The sequence below is a fragment of the Impatiens glandulifera genome, unplaced genomic scaffold (assembly GCF_907164915.1).
Source record: "Impatiens glandulifera unplaced genomic scaffold, dImpGla2.1, whole genome shotgun sequence".
Lineage (NCBI taxonomy): Eukaryota > Viridiplantae > Streptophyta > Magnoliopsida > Ericales > Balsaminaceae > Impatiens > Impatiens glandulifera.
In genome coordinates this window covers 1-16,898 of record NW_025919879.1, presented here as the reverse complement: position 1 = coordinate 16,898, position 16,898 = coordinate 1, and the positions used below count along the sequence as shown (strand labels likewise).

At 33.7% G+C, this 16,898-nt stretch overlaps 1 protein-coding gene and 1 pseudogene across 1 annotated transcript; both read left to right on the top strand.

Moving 5' to 3' along the window:
- The first annotated feature begins 669 nt into the window (after window positions 1-669).
- On the top strand, window positions 670-1,047 carry LOC124918593 (secreted RxLR effector protein 161-like). The gene has a single exon (XM_047458665.1). The coding sequence runs from the start codon at window positions 670-672 to the stop codon at window positions 1,045-1,047; it is 378 nt and encodes a 125-aa protein (XP_047314621.1).
- A 7,432-nt stretch (window positions 1,048-8,479) lies between these two features.
- On the top strand, window positions 8,480-10,549 carry LOC124918596 (annotated as a pseudogene).
- Window positions 10,550-16,898: the final 6,349 nt, after the last annotated feature.

Genomic DNA, 16,898 nt, shown 5'->3' with positions numbered 1-16,898 from the left:
CTTGATTATTTTGATACATATTCTCTAGTTACGAGAATAACTTCTATTCGATTGATTCTTGCGATTGCTTCTTTGCGCAATCTAGAAGTTCATCAAATGGACGTAAAAACAACTTTCTTAAATGGAGACTTGGAAGAAGAATTTTACATAGATCAACATTAAGGGTTTTCTTCTCAAGGGCAAGAAAATAAAGTTTATAAATTGGTTAAGTCATTGTATGGCTTAAAATAAGCTCCAAAACAATGGCATGAGAAATTTGATCATGCTATGATCTCAAGTGGATTTAAGATCAATGAATGTGATAAATGTATTTATATTAAAGACACAAAAAATGGTTACGTCATTTTATGTCTTTATGTAGATGACATACTTATCATTGGAAGTAATGATAAAATGGTTAAATCCACTAAAGATATGTTGAATTCAAAATTTGACATGAAAGATATGGGATTGGCTGATGTGATTCTTGGAATCAAAGTGATTATAACATCGGAAGGGATAGTTCTAAGTCAATCACATTATGTGGATAAGATCCTTGAAAATTTTAACAAGGATGATTCAGCATTTGCTAAGACTCCGATAGATACGAGTCAACATCTATCTAAAAATCGCGGAGAGAGTGTTTCTCAATTAGAATATTCTCGAATAATTGGGAGTCTAATGTACTTAATGAGTTGTACAAGACCAGATATAGCTTATGCAGTAAGCAAACTAAGTAGATACACGAGTAATCCGAGTAATAATCATTGGAAAGTCATTGTACGATTATTTAGGTATTTAAGAAATACTCGTGATTATGGTCTGCACTACACGAAACATCCTAATGTTATCGAAGGGTACACTGATGATAATTGGATTTCAGATATGAAAGACTCTAAGTCAAAAAGTGGATATATATTTACACTTGGAGGTGCAGCTATATCTTGGAAATCTTCTAAACAAACTATTATTGCTAGATCCACGATGGAATCTGAATTTATAGCTCTTGACAAATGTGGTGAAGAAGATGAATGGTTATGTTTATTCTTAGAAGATATTCCAATATAGTCTAAGCCCATACCATTAATTTCTATTCATTGTGATAGTCAATCTGCGATCGGACAAGCTAAGAGTCATATGTATAATGGTAAGTCTAGACATATATGTCGTAGACATAATACCATTAGACAATTACTCTCTACTGGAATTATCTCAATTGATTACGTAAAATCAAAAGATAATATTGCGGATCCACTAACCAAAGAGTTAAATAGAGAGTTGGTGTTAAGTCCTCACAAGGAATGGGACTTAAGCCTACAATAAGTTAGTATGAAGGGAAACTCAATCTATGATGACTGGAAATCCCCAGAACTAGGTTCAATGGGACAACCTAATTGTACTAAACTTGGTAGATTGCTATGGATAAAAAAATCCTACGATAAAATAGCATTTCGGGAAAGTATTAGCACACAAACTTCTAATGATTCTTTGTGAATAAAGAGATCACCTATGTGAAAGAGAAGTGGGTCCGCTTTGAAAGAATTGCACAGCTCAGTTCTAGACCCTCTCACTGAACTAGGCGAGTGTTAATGACAAAACGAACACAATCATGAAAACTGACAAGTATTAGGAAGAATTCTATGTGAAAGTGTGTAATCGTTTACACAGAAGGCAGAATAGTTCAAGGACATCGAGTCTACTAATCAGCTAGTAAAGTTATATACTTTCATAAGGGAAGGTTCAAAGGGTTACACCTACCTATCCTATGTAGAATTCAACTGTTGAACCTTTCACCGGATTAATCTTTTAATTTCCATTAATTTGGGGGATTGTTGGAATTAAACTAATTCCATTAATTAAATAGAAATGATATTTGGGATAATGAAATTCACACCAAATTCAAATGTGAATTAAGTGTGAAATTAATCCAAATGAAATTCACATGAAATTCAAATGTGAATTAAAGTGAAATTAATCAAAATGAAATTCACATTAAATTCAAATGTGAATAAAAGTGAAATTAATCCAAATGAAATTTCACATGAAATTCAAATGTGAATTAAAGTAAAATTAATCCAAATAAAATTCACATGAAATTCAAATGTGAATTAAGGTGAAATTTCATCCAAATGAAATTCACATCAAATTCATTGTGAATTAAATTTGTTAATTGTTACAATTAACATAAATGTCTTGAATGAGGCAATTAACAAATTGTGTTAATTGTTATTGTAACTACAAAATACTTATTGTTGGATGTAACTTACAAATAATGAAAAGACAAGCAAGGATAACCGTTGGATGAATGGATGATGGATTAGTGTCCGTTGGATTAAAGAATTGATTATAAGTTTAATTTTCAACTATAAATATCCCATCACCTTGATTCCTCTACACACATGATCTCATCACTTCTCACTCTAGAATTCTAAAAATCTTTCCTTGTTTTTGTGAGTATATTTTGTGAGTGTTCTTGTGAGTGTTCTTTGAGTTTCTTGACTCGACCATTTCTGTGCTAAACCCGGTGATTGTGATTCAGGTAATTTTGTGTAGTTCGTTGTTGTAGTGGTTTTTATGTGCTAAATCATTGTAGGTTCCGTTGTACCTTGGGAAGCAGCCACCGACGAAACTCTCCAACACAAACGGGAGATGGTGAAACTGTTTTAAGGGAACTGTGATTTCATAGGCCTCAGAGCAAACGAGAAGACATTTCTTCATCTCATTACATAATATATTGTATCTATTCTATTATCATTTTATTGTATTCATATATTATTTACGTGTAATTTTGTTTTACGAGATAAGATTACCAACAGGTTAACCATCTTAAGTGATGATGATGTATGTGTATGACAAGTTATGATGAGGTTAATTGATAACTTTTATTAGATTACATGTAGGCTTGTATTAAACGACATTGTATACCCATTTAATATAGTTGATGATTTAAGTGGCCGGAGTGTCCTATGGTTTTTACCTAATTTGGGTTTTTCACGTAAAATCTTGGTGTCTTGCTCTCTGTTTTTTAGATTGTTAGTAAGGTTATTTTGCTCAATTGTTTTGTCTGCCCATTTGATTACACAAAAGGGAAAAAGAATTGTTAGGCCTTTGTTGTAGCTTGTCTATTTCTGGATTGCTAAACAGGTGTTATTATTCGGTTTATCCAACAGGCGGTTGTTAAGTCTTGTGGTTTCTGACTGGGTTTGTGCAGTGTGTTCTATACCAATCAAAGTCTTCTAATGAATATTCTTCCTATTGAGGAAGAAGGGGTGACGTATAAGTTTTTATCTCCAAACATCCATAAAAACTCCTTATGTTCTTCTCTTTCAGTTGTTTGCATTCGTTTGTTTGACACTTCAAATTTAGCTAGTTGTTTCCGCACTTGAATTTGTTCAAGATCTCGTGGTGAAGAATAGAAACAGATCTTAATCCCTCACAGAATTAATATCGAATATAAAGTTGAAATCTGTTAACTATAGTCAGACCCCGTCTCTATAGTCGACATCGATTCTAACCAAAATTGTGTTGTTATAGTATTGTACTACTAAAATTGTTTTAAGTTAGTTTATTATGATAGGATCGGCTTTATCGATAGAGACGGGGCTCTGGCTATTGATGAAGGCTTATGAAAAACGATTTTGAAAGAAATCCTATTAGGGATTTAATTCATATTCTATTCTACGCAAACACTTATAAACACTTGAAATAGATTCAAGGCGGAATTGTTTACTTGGGTTTGAAGCTCAAGATGAAAGATGAAAAGATGATAGAAATGAAGAACACAGTAGTTTGTTTATGGATGTTCGGAGAAACTCTCCTACGTCACCCCTTCTTCCAACCACCGAAAAGATTCACTATAATATGATTCGAATCAAATACAGTTTACACACACTTAACTCACTATTGAACAGAACACACTCTGTTCAATATACAATATGAAGAATATCACTCAGCTAAATGTGTTTTTGATTCTAGCTCTCTCTTAATTCACACACAGTATAATCAGAAAGCAGCTTCACAGTAAAAGGCTTGATTTCTCTCTCTAGAATAGAAAGCAGAATTGTAGATTAACTCTTTGTAAAATCTGGAAGTTCGTGAGACAAATTGTCCGTTCTCCTTCAGATATAACAAATTCTAGGTAGAGACTAACGGTAGAATCTTTAGAATGATACGTGGCACTCTTCCATTGGAAATCCTCCATTGTACACAACATGTTCTAAAGCACAAGGATTGTGGCTGTACACCACAGGTAGTGCGACGAATATTCCATCAGATATGTACCTGCAAAACAAGTAATATGAGGAAAATTCTCTTACGTGGCATTCGTTGGTTGGTTGCATATAGCTGTTGTACTAATCTTCACTAGAAAGTGGAGCAGGAGTAGGGTACAGCTATAGCACGTGGGTAGGCGGGTGCTAGCTTCAAGCATACTGCTTAAGTTGAGCATTAGACGTATTTCAATTAGACGCCCTTGTCTAATGAAATCAAACATCCTCATCTAAAAGCAGAATCCATTAGACCGCCTGGTCTAATGGGATTAGACTTGCGTCTAATTACAATCACTTCAGACTTGTCTGAAGGAGTTAGACTCACGTCTAACTTTCACCAATTAGACTACACGTCTAATTGTTACAAACCATTAGACTGCACGTCTAACTCCACTGAGTTAGAATGCACGTCTAATTCTGGTTCTACTTTAGACTTGTCTGAAGGAGTTAGACTCACGTCTAACCTTCACATTCCAATAGACTGCACGTCTAACTCCACGAGTTAGACTACACGTCTAATTCCGTTTACATTAGACTACACGTCTAATTCCGTATACATTAGACTACACGTCTAATTCTAAATACATTAGACTGCACGTCTAACTCCGCTGAGTTAGCCTGCACGTCTAATTTCGATATCTATTAGACTGCAAGTCTAACTCCACGAGTTAGACTGCAAGTCTAACTCCACGAGTTAGACTGCACGTCTAATTCTGAGATCTATTAGACTACACGTCTAATTCCGAGATCTATTAGACTGCACGTCTAACTTCATGAGTTAGACTGCACGTCTAATTCTGTGCATTCATTAGACTGCACGTCTAACTCCGCTGAGTTAAACTGCACGTCTAATTCTGTGCATCTAATGCCAAAATCGGTCTAATGATCCTCATTAGAGCCAAGTTTTATGACATATGATTTCAATACACCTGCATCAAAACTCATAAGTCATTTCATCATCAAAATCTCAGTGGTTAAATTATTTCAACACTTAGTCAAAATAATTTGACTCAACATATTATTTCAATCTTAAGCAATTAGGTTGTGGAGTATTACTAGTAATAAAAAAAATGGTTGTTATATAATTGTATCTAATGTTTTCGATGTCAATTGTGATAACGGTGAGGTGGTACAATCTCTATATTAAATCTAATATTAAATATTTTTAATTTTTTTAATTTTTTTATTTCAAATTTTAAATTAATTGTCTCATTTTTTATGTTAATTCACCATTTTTTATATAATAATTCATATGTTAATAATTAAACTTTATATTCTAATAATGTGTGTGGTTTATTAAGGGTTAAAGTAATTGAATTTAAATTGATTTTTTTTATTAATTTATTTATCAAATTTGTTTTTTTTCTTTAAATATTTTTACACTGGTATAACACAAAAGCCTTCCATGTGAATATAATAACTTTAGTATTTGAAAAAATAATGCATTTATTTGATGGTAAGAAAAAGAGTTTTAATATAAATATTAATAATTACAATTTTATTTTATAAAATTTTGATTTTTGTTTAAATCAATGCATTTGTTTATTTTTATTTTTAAATAAATCTTAGTTTGATTGGGTCCACATTAAAATATAAATTTGACATATAACTTGAATACATATGGTCATTCCTCAATCAAATGTCATATCAGGTTATATTTAAGTGGTAATTACCAATATTAAAAGTATATTGAAAATACTGTACCTTAATATATCGAAAATATCGATTTTTAAGGTATACCGAAAAAAAGATAAGGTATGATACCATACCAAAATTATTAGTACGGTAAAAGTATGAAATTTGTAAAATTTTGATATAGCGAGATATACCGAAATACCGAAATAGTATTTTTAAATTAATATATATATATATATAATATTTATAAGGAAATAAATAAATATATTTTATATTAATTTAATTATAGAAATATAATTTTTGAATAATATCAAAATATAATTATACTGAAATATTATTCAATATATGCAATCTCAACTTTATCTCGATGAGATTGATTTTTTTTAAGTTAATATATTTTTTAGGTATCAAAAGTATAAAATTGATACCATATCGAAATTAAGGTATACCAAAATCAAGGTAAGGTAAATGTATGCATTTTTTATATAACAAAATTAAGGTATATTGAAATCAAAGTATATACCAAAATCAAATTAAGGTAAATGTATGCATTTTTTGCATACCAAAATTTTAGTTAAGTTATGGATAAAACACTGAGGTATATTGTACCGACCCACCCTAGTTATATTGGTTAAATATCTTTCTCAAATCTATTCATTACTTTCTCACATATTTATTATTTAATCACACTCAAATGTTAACTTATTAGTTCCAATACTCATTTAAAATCATTATCAAATTATATAATAGATTTGTATATCTGGTTTCTAAATAGTATATGAGAAATGATATTCTCAACGAATAACTAGCCAAAGCAAGGCCACGAATCTACGTGGCCTTGCTAGCTAGGAGAGAGAAAAAGAAAAAAAAAGAAAAAAAAGAAAAAAAAAGAAAAACGTTTCAGTTTCCTCTTTCTTCTTTCCTCTCTCTTTCTTCTTTCCTCTCTCTTTCTTCTTTTCATTTACCACTTTCGGCGATTTTTCTCAGGCGATTTTTCTTTGGCGATTTTTCTCTCCGGCGGCGGCATCCCCGACTTCTTCAACTTTATTCATCTTCTTTCTTTCGATCGAAAACGGTAGGTCTTCTCCTTCAGGTATTTCCGTTCACTTCACTGTCTGCATTCGTGAATATCTTTTCTCTTTTTCAGGCTGGTGGTCCAGGTACATCTCCAAGAAAGACTCCAAAATCTCCAAGGACAAGGTAAATAACATCTCCTTTAGAATCCTAAAACATTTTGATGATTTGAAGACCGTTTAGGTTTTTGCGGTTAGGGTTAGGGTTAGGGTTATGGATTTTTATGATTCTGCTGATTCTAATGATTTTAACGATAGAAATGGTTGATTATTTTGTGTGTATTTGCTTCTATGTGATGATTTATGTGATTTTTGATATGTTTGGCTGTTATGGGTCCCGAAAGTGTTGTTTCAGGGACCCGAAAGTATGATTATATAGTCCAGAAATTTGATTTTGATATGTTTTTTGAATGACGAAACCACCTATTTCGGGAAAAGGAAGGACCCTTTCGGGGCCCGAAACCACCTATTTCGGGAAAAGGAAGGACCCTTTCTTGTCCCGAAACCAACCATTTCGGGACAAGGAAGGACCATTTCTTGTCCCGAAACCAACCATTTCGGGACAAGGAAGGACCATTTCTTGTCCCGAAACCAACCATTTCGGAACAAGGAAGGACCATTTTTGTCTCGAAACCAACCATTTCGGGACAAGGAAGGACCATTTCTTGTCCCGAAACCAACCATTTCGGGACAAGGAAGGACCATTTCTTATCCCGAAACCAACCATTTCGGGACAATGAAGGACCATTTCTTGTCCCGAAACCAACCATTTCATGACAAGGAAGGACCATTTCTTGTCCCGAAACCACTAGATCTGTTCAGGGTACCTTTCGAGTTCAACAGGGGTGGATCTGTTCAGGTTAGGTTCTTCATCTACTAGGTTGTTCAAGTTCGGTGCTTCGGTTTCCTGAAAATTCAAACAGTTTAAATCCATAAATACTTCTGTAAAATGTAAACCCTATATCTGTAAAATCTAAACCCTAGATCTATAAAATCTAAACCTTAGATCTATTAAAAAAAATAATAAAGATCCTTAAAAATGATACCATGGAGAAGTAAATGCTGGCGTAGAAAGAAATAAATGCAGCCGGAGAAGAGAAATAAATGCAGTCGGAGCCGGAGAAGAGAAATAAATGATGCGTTTCAGAGAGAGAAAGAAATGCAGAAATATGAAACCCTATTGGGTGAAAGAGGATATGCAGAAATGTAGAAATATATACCCTGTTGGGTTTATCATACCTCATAGATACAGTCTTAAATTGTTCAGTTTTCAAGCATTTTATTGTGATGTATTTAATTATAAGGAGGCGATGAGAGATCATTAAATGGATAATTAGAAAGTGGAAGAGATATGATGTTACCCAGTAACCGAAGAGACACTAAACTAACAGATACATGTAAACTCTAGCCATTTCTCTTCCTTCATTAAACAACCCATAAGAATGAGCTACTACTATAAGTCTAAGCATATACAAAACAAACATCATAAATTATAGAAGTTGTTGAGACTCCTTTGATATTGGAATCGATTTGGGAACAACATATTCATGTGTTGGAGTATGGCAGCACGGTCGTGTTGAAATCGTAGTCAACGATCAGGGTAACAGAACAACACCTTCCTACGTTGCATTCACAGATACAGAGCGGTTGATAGGCGACGGTGCTATGAATCAGATTGCTACCAACTCCATCTGCACTGTTTTTGGTAAGTTTTTGCCCAAATTAAGTTGTATTCTTCTTCTACTTTTATGATTATATTAATTAATTTTATGGTTTAGATGCAAAGAGATTGATTGGTAGGAAGTTTAGTGATCCGTTGGTGCAAAGTGGCACCAAACACTGGCCTTTCAAGGTGATTTCTGGGCCAGAAGACAAACCAATGATTGTTGTCAAATACAAAGGCGAGGAGAATCAGTTCTATGCGGAGGAAATATCTTCCATGGTTTTAATGAAGATGAAGGAGATTGCCCCGAAGTCTTTTTGGGAACACCTGTGAAAAATGCTGTCATTACAGTCCCGGCTTACTTCAATAACTCACAAATAAGAGCCACCAAGGATGCTGGTTTAATTGCTGGTCTGATCGTGATGCGTATCATCACTGAGCCAACTGCTGCTGCGATTGCCTATGGTCTAGACAAGAGATCAAGAAGCAACGTGGGAGAGAAGAACGTCCTTGTTTTCGACCTTGGTGGAGGAACATTTGATGTCTCTATCTTGACCATTACTGAGTCTGTCTATAAAGTGAAGGCCATCGCTGGTGATAACCATTTGGGAGGAAAGGACTTTGATAATCGGATGGTGAGTCATTTTGTGCAGGAATTCAAATTAAAGAAAAATAAGGACATAAGTGGAAACCCCCGTGCTCTAAGTAGGCTGAGGATGGCATGCGAGAGGACGAAAAGGATTCTTTCATATACTCTGGAGACGACCATAGAGATTGATTCTCTCTTGAATGGTGTTGACTTTAATTATAATTTAACCCGAGCTACGTTTGAGGAGATGAACAATGATCTGTTCCAGGGGCGGAGCCAAGATTTGAAACCTACCCGGGCTAATTTTTTATTAAAAAAATCTATCCGGACTAGTTTTATTGTTTGCTGTCACCAATGTCTTTTAGCGACGGAAAATAATCAATAACGACGGTAATTTACCATCGTTATTGATAAAATATATACATGCTGCTTAAGGCTACCCGGGCTACAGCCCGGGCCGGCTTGTACTTGGCTCCGCCCCTGATCTGTTCTGTAAGTGTATGCAAATTGTTGAGAAATGCTTGAAAGATGCGAAGATGGAAAAGTGTTGTGTTCATGATATTGTCCTGGTCGGTGGTTCTACTAGAATTCCCAAAGTTCGACAACTTCTATCAACCCTGACGAGGCTGTTGCCTTTGGTGCTACAGTTCAAGCTGCCATTTTGTATGGTAAAGAAAATAAAAAAACTCAAGATCTCGTACTAGCTGAAAACACTCCCCTCTCTCTTGGAACTGAGATTAATAGTGGCATAATGTATGTCATTATTCCTAGGAACACTACAATTCCCACAAAGATTGAGAAAATCTTGTCTACTATATCTGAGAACCAATCAAGTGTTTTGATTAATGTGTTCGAAGGGGAGAGAGCAATGGCGAAAGACAATAACTTGCTTGGGGAATTTACGTTAACCGGCATTCACCTAGCACCAAGAGGCGTCGGTAAAATCACTGTATGTTTCGATATAAACACAAATGGGGTATTAAAGGTTTCAACAAAGGTAAATGCAACTGGTGAAACGAAAGAAATGACAATAATTAATGAAAAATGGTGGTTAAGGACTGAAGAGATAGAGACAATGGTGCAAGAGGCAAAAAAGTATAGGGTCGAGGACGAGGAGCACAAGAGAGGAGCTAAAGCCAGGAATGCTGTGGAAGAATATGCTTACAACATGAGAAAGAATGTCAAGAAGTTAGAGGAGGCAATAGATGAGACATTTATTTGGCTCGACAACAACCAGGTTACTAACAAAGCGGATGTGTTTCAGGTCAAGCTTAGGGAGTTGAAAAGTGTATGCAATCCCATAATTTTCAAGGCTCAGGATTCTAGTTTTGGGGAACCTTAGATTGAGTAAGTTGATTGATTATTATTATATTGCTTCTCTGTTTGTTCAATTTTATATAATAGATTTGTTGGTGTTTGCTTAATTCTCAATTTATTAGGACATATTCTGGCTATATATATCAACCCCTTGAAAACATTATTGTATTTGTTTAGAATCTAATAATAATTAGAGCTGCATTCTCACTAGGATGCAATTTGGAGTCTTCTATTGTACACAAAAAGGTCATTAACTTAAATATTCAATGTGGTAAAGTTTAGTTTTATAAAATACTAGGATACAACATTTCATTTCGAGATCAACAACATAAACTAAGCAGTCTAATAAGGAGATTTAATTTGCATGTCATAAAATAAATTTTGAAGGGGATAATTAAAATCAAAGAATGCTCATAAAGCGTTCAAATTTTTGGTGAATATCTATTGACAAAGTAAAAGGCATCTCATAATGATTTGGTACATAAAGAAGTTAGGATACTAGGATAAGTTAGTTTAACAATATTTATTGACTTAAGATTGGAACTACTTGGCCATATATATATATATATATATATATATATATATATATATATATATATATATATATAAAAGTTATAAATTTCAAAGATGACTTGCAATATGAAGAGATCTAAAAATTAATAGTTTTTCTCCATATAATTCTTTTATGTATGATTTTGTACCATATTAATATATTATTTGACTGGATTTTAATCACAATATGAGTGCATATTGTATATACAGTTTTAGTTACTTTTAGTGACAATAAATTTTTCCATGTATCTATTCTCGTGTGGTCAATTTTAGTTAGGGAACTAATAATGGGTACCGGTGGTGCAAAATTTATTTATTAGGGGCAAAAAATTTACTCCCTTTTGTTAACTCACAGTTCATACGTTTGGACAATGTGAATTGAAATTAAAAATGGAATTGATATTGCTTCACATTAGTTAAACTTGTAGAAGAAAAAAAAATTCTCGACCATGAAGTAAGACCAAGTCATGGGCTTATTATCCTGGGTCAGAACAAGTTGATAGGATCCCTTTTTACAATCCCATGTCCTTCGTGTGAGTGCACCGGGCTAAAAAAGAAAAGAGAAAAGAGAGCGATAGTGTTTCTCTCGCTTTTGGCATAGTACCCCAATAGGGGCTCTCACGACGGGCTATTAGCTCAACGGTAGAGTACGCCCTTAATAATTGTGTCGTTGTGTCTGGGTTGTGAGGGCTCTCAACCACATGGATAGTTCAATGTCCTCATCAATGCCTGGCCCTGAGATGTGGATCATCAAAGGCACATTAGCATGATGTACTTCTCATGTTTGGGGATCTTTTTTTACGTCTCCATAGCCACCGTGTGGCTACATTGGATAGAAAAAAAAGAAAGAAATGGATGAAGTTTCTCTCGCTTTTGGCATAGTGCCCCCAATAAGGGCTCGCACGACGGGCTATTAGCTCAGCGGTAGAGTACGCTTCTGATAATTGCGTCGTTGTTCCTGAGTTGTGAGAGCTCTCAGCCACATGAATAGATCAATGTGCTCATCAGTGTCTGGCCTGAGATGTGGATCATCCATGACACATTAGATGGTGTACTTCTCCTGTTTGAACCTGAGTTTGAAACAAACTCCTTCATGGGGCGATTCAGGTGAGATATAATGTAGATTCAACTTTTGATTCATTCGTGCGATTCTTGAGAATCCATACCTCTCTTATCCGTGTATGAACATAATTTTAATTACACTTTCACTATAATTGACATTTAATTCTTATGTTTGAAAAAAATTATAGAATTGTAATTTAATTTTAATTTATATATCTTAAAAAATATAATAATAATATAAATATTTATTATCTAAAATTTTAAAATATTGATTCGACATAACCCAATATAGTTGCTCAAATTGTGAATATCTCCAGCCTTCTTGAGTGGTCCTGAGTTTGAGTCTGTCAGACCAAAAATTATGTGTCTGATTAAATGGTTAAGTGTATTTGTGGGTTATGTGCTTAAACCCTTGTGTCCAATTTTTTATAGTTGCTCAAATGACAAAATTCTTCTAAGTTCGATTCTATTATGTTTTTTTTTTTAAACATCAATTATTTACGTTGATTTTCAAATTCAAATAAAAAATAAATTAACTTAACACGTCGTGTTATAAATAATAAAATATTTTTATTTGAAAAAAATATATAAATAAAAAATATTAAAATTATAACTTTGAGCAATAATTGAGAATTATAAAATCACATATATTTTAGTTTTATTTAAATTTCAATTAAAATTTAATTCTTAATTTTAAATATTCTAACCAACGTAACAATAAAAATTATACCAACTACAAGGTTACCAACATACCTAGTTTAAATATTTTGTCCTTGATTTTAGATTTTAGTGTTAGATATTGTGTCATTGATTTTAAACACTAAGAACTTGTTTGATCCTTAGGTTATAAGATTATTTTAATGATTTTTATGTAAAACTCAACCATGCCTTATTATCTAATAATTTTTTTTTCTATTAAAATATATAATTAATTTTATTAATAAAGAAAGAAGTTAGAGAAAAAAAAGAATTTTGATATTTTAATCCAAAAAAAACAATTTTTTTTATAAAAAGTTGCAATAATTTTTGTTTCAAAAAACTAAAAAAACTAAATATATATATATATATATATATATATAAATATATATATATATATATATATATTAGAATTAAACTAATTCCATTAATTAAATGGAAATATATTTGGGCAAATAAATTTTACACCAAATATAAATGTGAATTAGTAGTGAAATTTAATCCAAATGAAATTCACACCAAAATTCAAATGTGAAATTAATCCAAATTAAATTCACATAAAAATTCAAATTTGAATTAAAGTGAAATTAATCCAAATGAAATTGACATCAAATTCAAATGTGAATTAAGGTGAAATTTAATCCAAATAAAATCCACATCAAATTCATTGTGAATTAAATTTGTTAATTGTTACAATTAACATTAATGCCTTGAATGAGGCAATTAATAAATGATGTTAATTGATATTATAACTACAAAATACTTATTGTTGGATGTAACTTGCAAAGATGATGAAAATGCAAGCAAGGATAACCATTGGATGAATGAATGATGGATTAGTGGTCGTTGGATTAAAAAATTGATTATGAATTTAATTTTCAACCATAAATATCCCTTCACCTTGTATTCCTCTCCACACACTATCTTATCACTTCTCACTCTAAAATTCTAAAAGTCTTTCCTTGTTCCTTTGAGTTTTCTTGTGAGTGTTCTTCGATTTTTTTTACTCGACTATCTCTGTGTGAAACTCGGTGATTGTGATTCAGGTACTTTTGTCTAGTTCATTGTTGTAGTGGTTTTTCTGTGCTAAATCATTTTAGGTTCCATTGTACCATGAGAAGCAGCAACCGACAAAACTCTCCAGTACAAACGGAAGACGGTGAAACTGCTTTAAGGGAACCGTGATTTCACAGGACTCGAAGCAAACAAGAAGACTTTTTCTTCATCTCATTAAATAATATATTGTATATGTTCTATTATCTTTGTATTGTATTCATATAATATTTACGTGTTATTGTTACGAGATAAGATTACCAACAATTGTAAAACAATCTCATGTTACTTATCTTAGATTTTTACACGTTTCTGGTTTTGTTTCAGAAATAACTACCGAAATATCTACTTCCAACATGAGGATGCTAGTTCCCGCTAACCATCTGGATAAACCAGAAGAGTTTGATGGCTCAAACTTTAAGAGATGGCATCAGAAGATGTTCTTCTACCTTACGACCTTGAGTCTCGCGTGATTCCTCACGGAGGATCCTTCCACTCCTAAAATTGATGAGGCAGACGTGGCTTCATCATCAGATGCAAAAGTGCATCCGAAAGTTGATGTGCCAGCGGCTTCGGTCATTGATGCTTGACACCATTCAGATTTTTTATGTAGAAATTACGTATTGAATGGTTTGTTGGATTCATTGTACAATGTGTATAGTGAAAACAATACGTCCAAAGAACTATGATAATCTCTTGAACGTAAGTACAAAACCGAAGATGCAGGTGCAAAAAAGTTTATGGACGGTCGATTTTTGGACTACAAAATGGTAGATTCAATACCGGTCATTGAACAAGTTCAAGAGATCCAAGTTATTTTGCACTAAATTAATGTCGATGACATGAATTTGGAAGAAAATTTCCAAGAAGTGGCTATTATTGAGAAGTTGCCACCGTCTTGGAACGATTTCAATAACTACCTTAAGCACAAACGAAAGGAGATGAACACAAAAGACTTGGTGATTTGTCTACGCATTGAAGAGTAAAATAAAATCACCTCAAAGAAATACTTTAGCCACCACTTGGAAAGATATGGGATTGGTTGATGTGATTCTTGGAATCAAAATGATTAGAACATTGGAATGGATAGTTCTAAGTCAATCACATTATGTGGATAAGATCCTTGAAATTTTTAACAAGGTTGATTCTGTGTTGGCTAAGACTCCGATAGATACGAGTCAACATCTATCTAAAAATCACGGAGAGAGTGTTTCTCAATTAGAATATTCTCGAATAATTGGGAGTCTAATGTACGTAATAAGTTATACAAAACCGAATATAGCCTATGCAGTAAGCCAACTAAGTAGACAAATGAGTAATCTGAGTAATAATCATTGAAAAGACATTGTACAATTACTTAGATATCTTTCCAATGGCACTATTCCCGAACAGCGATACGAAGGTTAAGGCCCTCATTCGATCTGTACAAGAGAAGTAGTACTACCGATTCAAATCCTGGGAGCCAGTTGAAACTATGCTGCACTTCCAAAAATCATATCTTTTAAGAGATACCTTTGGAAATCCATTTGAATTTTCTTTCCAACGATACCAAATAGTTCTCCCTAAAGCTCAGTCCAAGTCGCCTGAAGCGAAAGTGATGCGTGAACTGGCACGTTTTTGTGAGACTAGCCTCCTGACCAACACGGACCATTTCATGAGCGAAGGAGAACATGGGGATGTAGGAAAGAGTCTTGCCTTTCCAATGGTACCAACCTCATTGTGGGGAAAGCTCTGTGCACAAAGTTATGGGCTATTAAAGTTATGAAAATGAAAACTGCGGGATTGAAAAGATTTAAATGGAGGGGTGACTTTAAAATATCATAACTTTGGATAGGAAGGTCCGTTTGGGTTCATTCACAATTTTCTGAGCAAAAACGAGGTCAGGGAGATTTATTTGGGATGATGGTGCACATAAAGGGTAGGAAAAAACGGGAATAAAAAAAAAAGCTGAAGAAATATATATATATATATATTTTTTCCAAGCGTGCCCTTGATTTTATGGCGTATTTCCGTTTTAACCCCTGAAGTTAAGAGGGGCGGTTTTTTTTTCAGCTGAAAAGAAAAAAAAGGGAGATTGGTTAAGAAGGAGGCGGTTTTGAAGGGAAGTTTTTTGGAGTTTGAGTTTTCAGTTCCAATCGAATTCTGGAGAGGGAGAATCGAATGATCTAAGAGGAGATCTGATTCCTTTCTCAGTCAAAGAAAAAAGGACGATCATCAAAAAAACCCGCTTGCTACCTGTGATTTTGCTGCAACTACACGATGAAGAACAAGCCAACGATTCATCGATGGACGTATTGTGATTCCTGGCCTCGTGTGTCGCGTGGGAAGATCAGGAGATAGTATTAGAAGCCTACAGAAGAAGAAGGATTCGACTGAGAAGAAACAAAGAAATAAACACGAAGAACAGTCTACCTGAACTTTCTACGCTATCGGAGAATTCAGTTCTTCCTTTTCGTCTGCTCTCTTTCTTCATTCAGGTAAACCTCTAAACTGAACAATGTTCTTGATATATTGATTGGAGGCATCGGTTATGAATACCGATGCCATTTGATGATTAAGAAATGTGATTATAGCATGTTTCATTAGGATTTCAAGTAGATTTTATTTGCTGCTGTAGTTAACATCATTTGATTGAACGCTTGGCTGAAGTGTGTTAGGTTTAGGTTAGAACTCCATTTCGTTATCAAACTCTATGTGTTGTCTCTATTGAAATCGTATAAGGTCGCAGATTGAAGGAAACACAGTCTGTTTCATTAGGATTTCAAGTAGCTTTTATTTGCTGTTGTAGTTAACATCATTCGATTGAATGCTTGGCTGAAGTATGTTAGGTTTAGGCTAGAACTCCATTTCGTTATCAAACTCCATGTGTTGTCTCTATTGAAATCTTATGAGGTCGCGTATTGAAGGAAACACAGGCTGTGTTCTCCGTTTGTCCTTCATCTGCCGATCCAACTTTGAGAGCCTAAGCGCGATTCCAAGGTGCAAGCGAAATCCATGGTACGTAGTTAGAT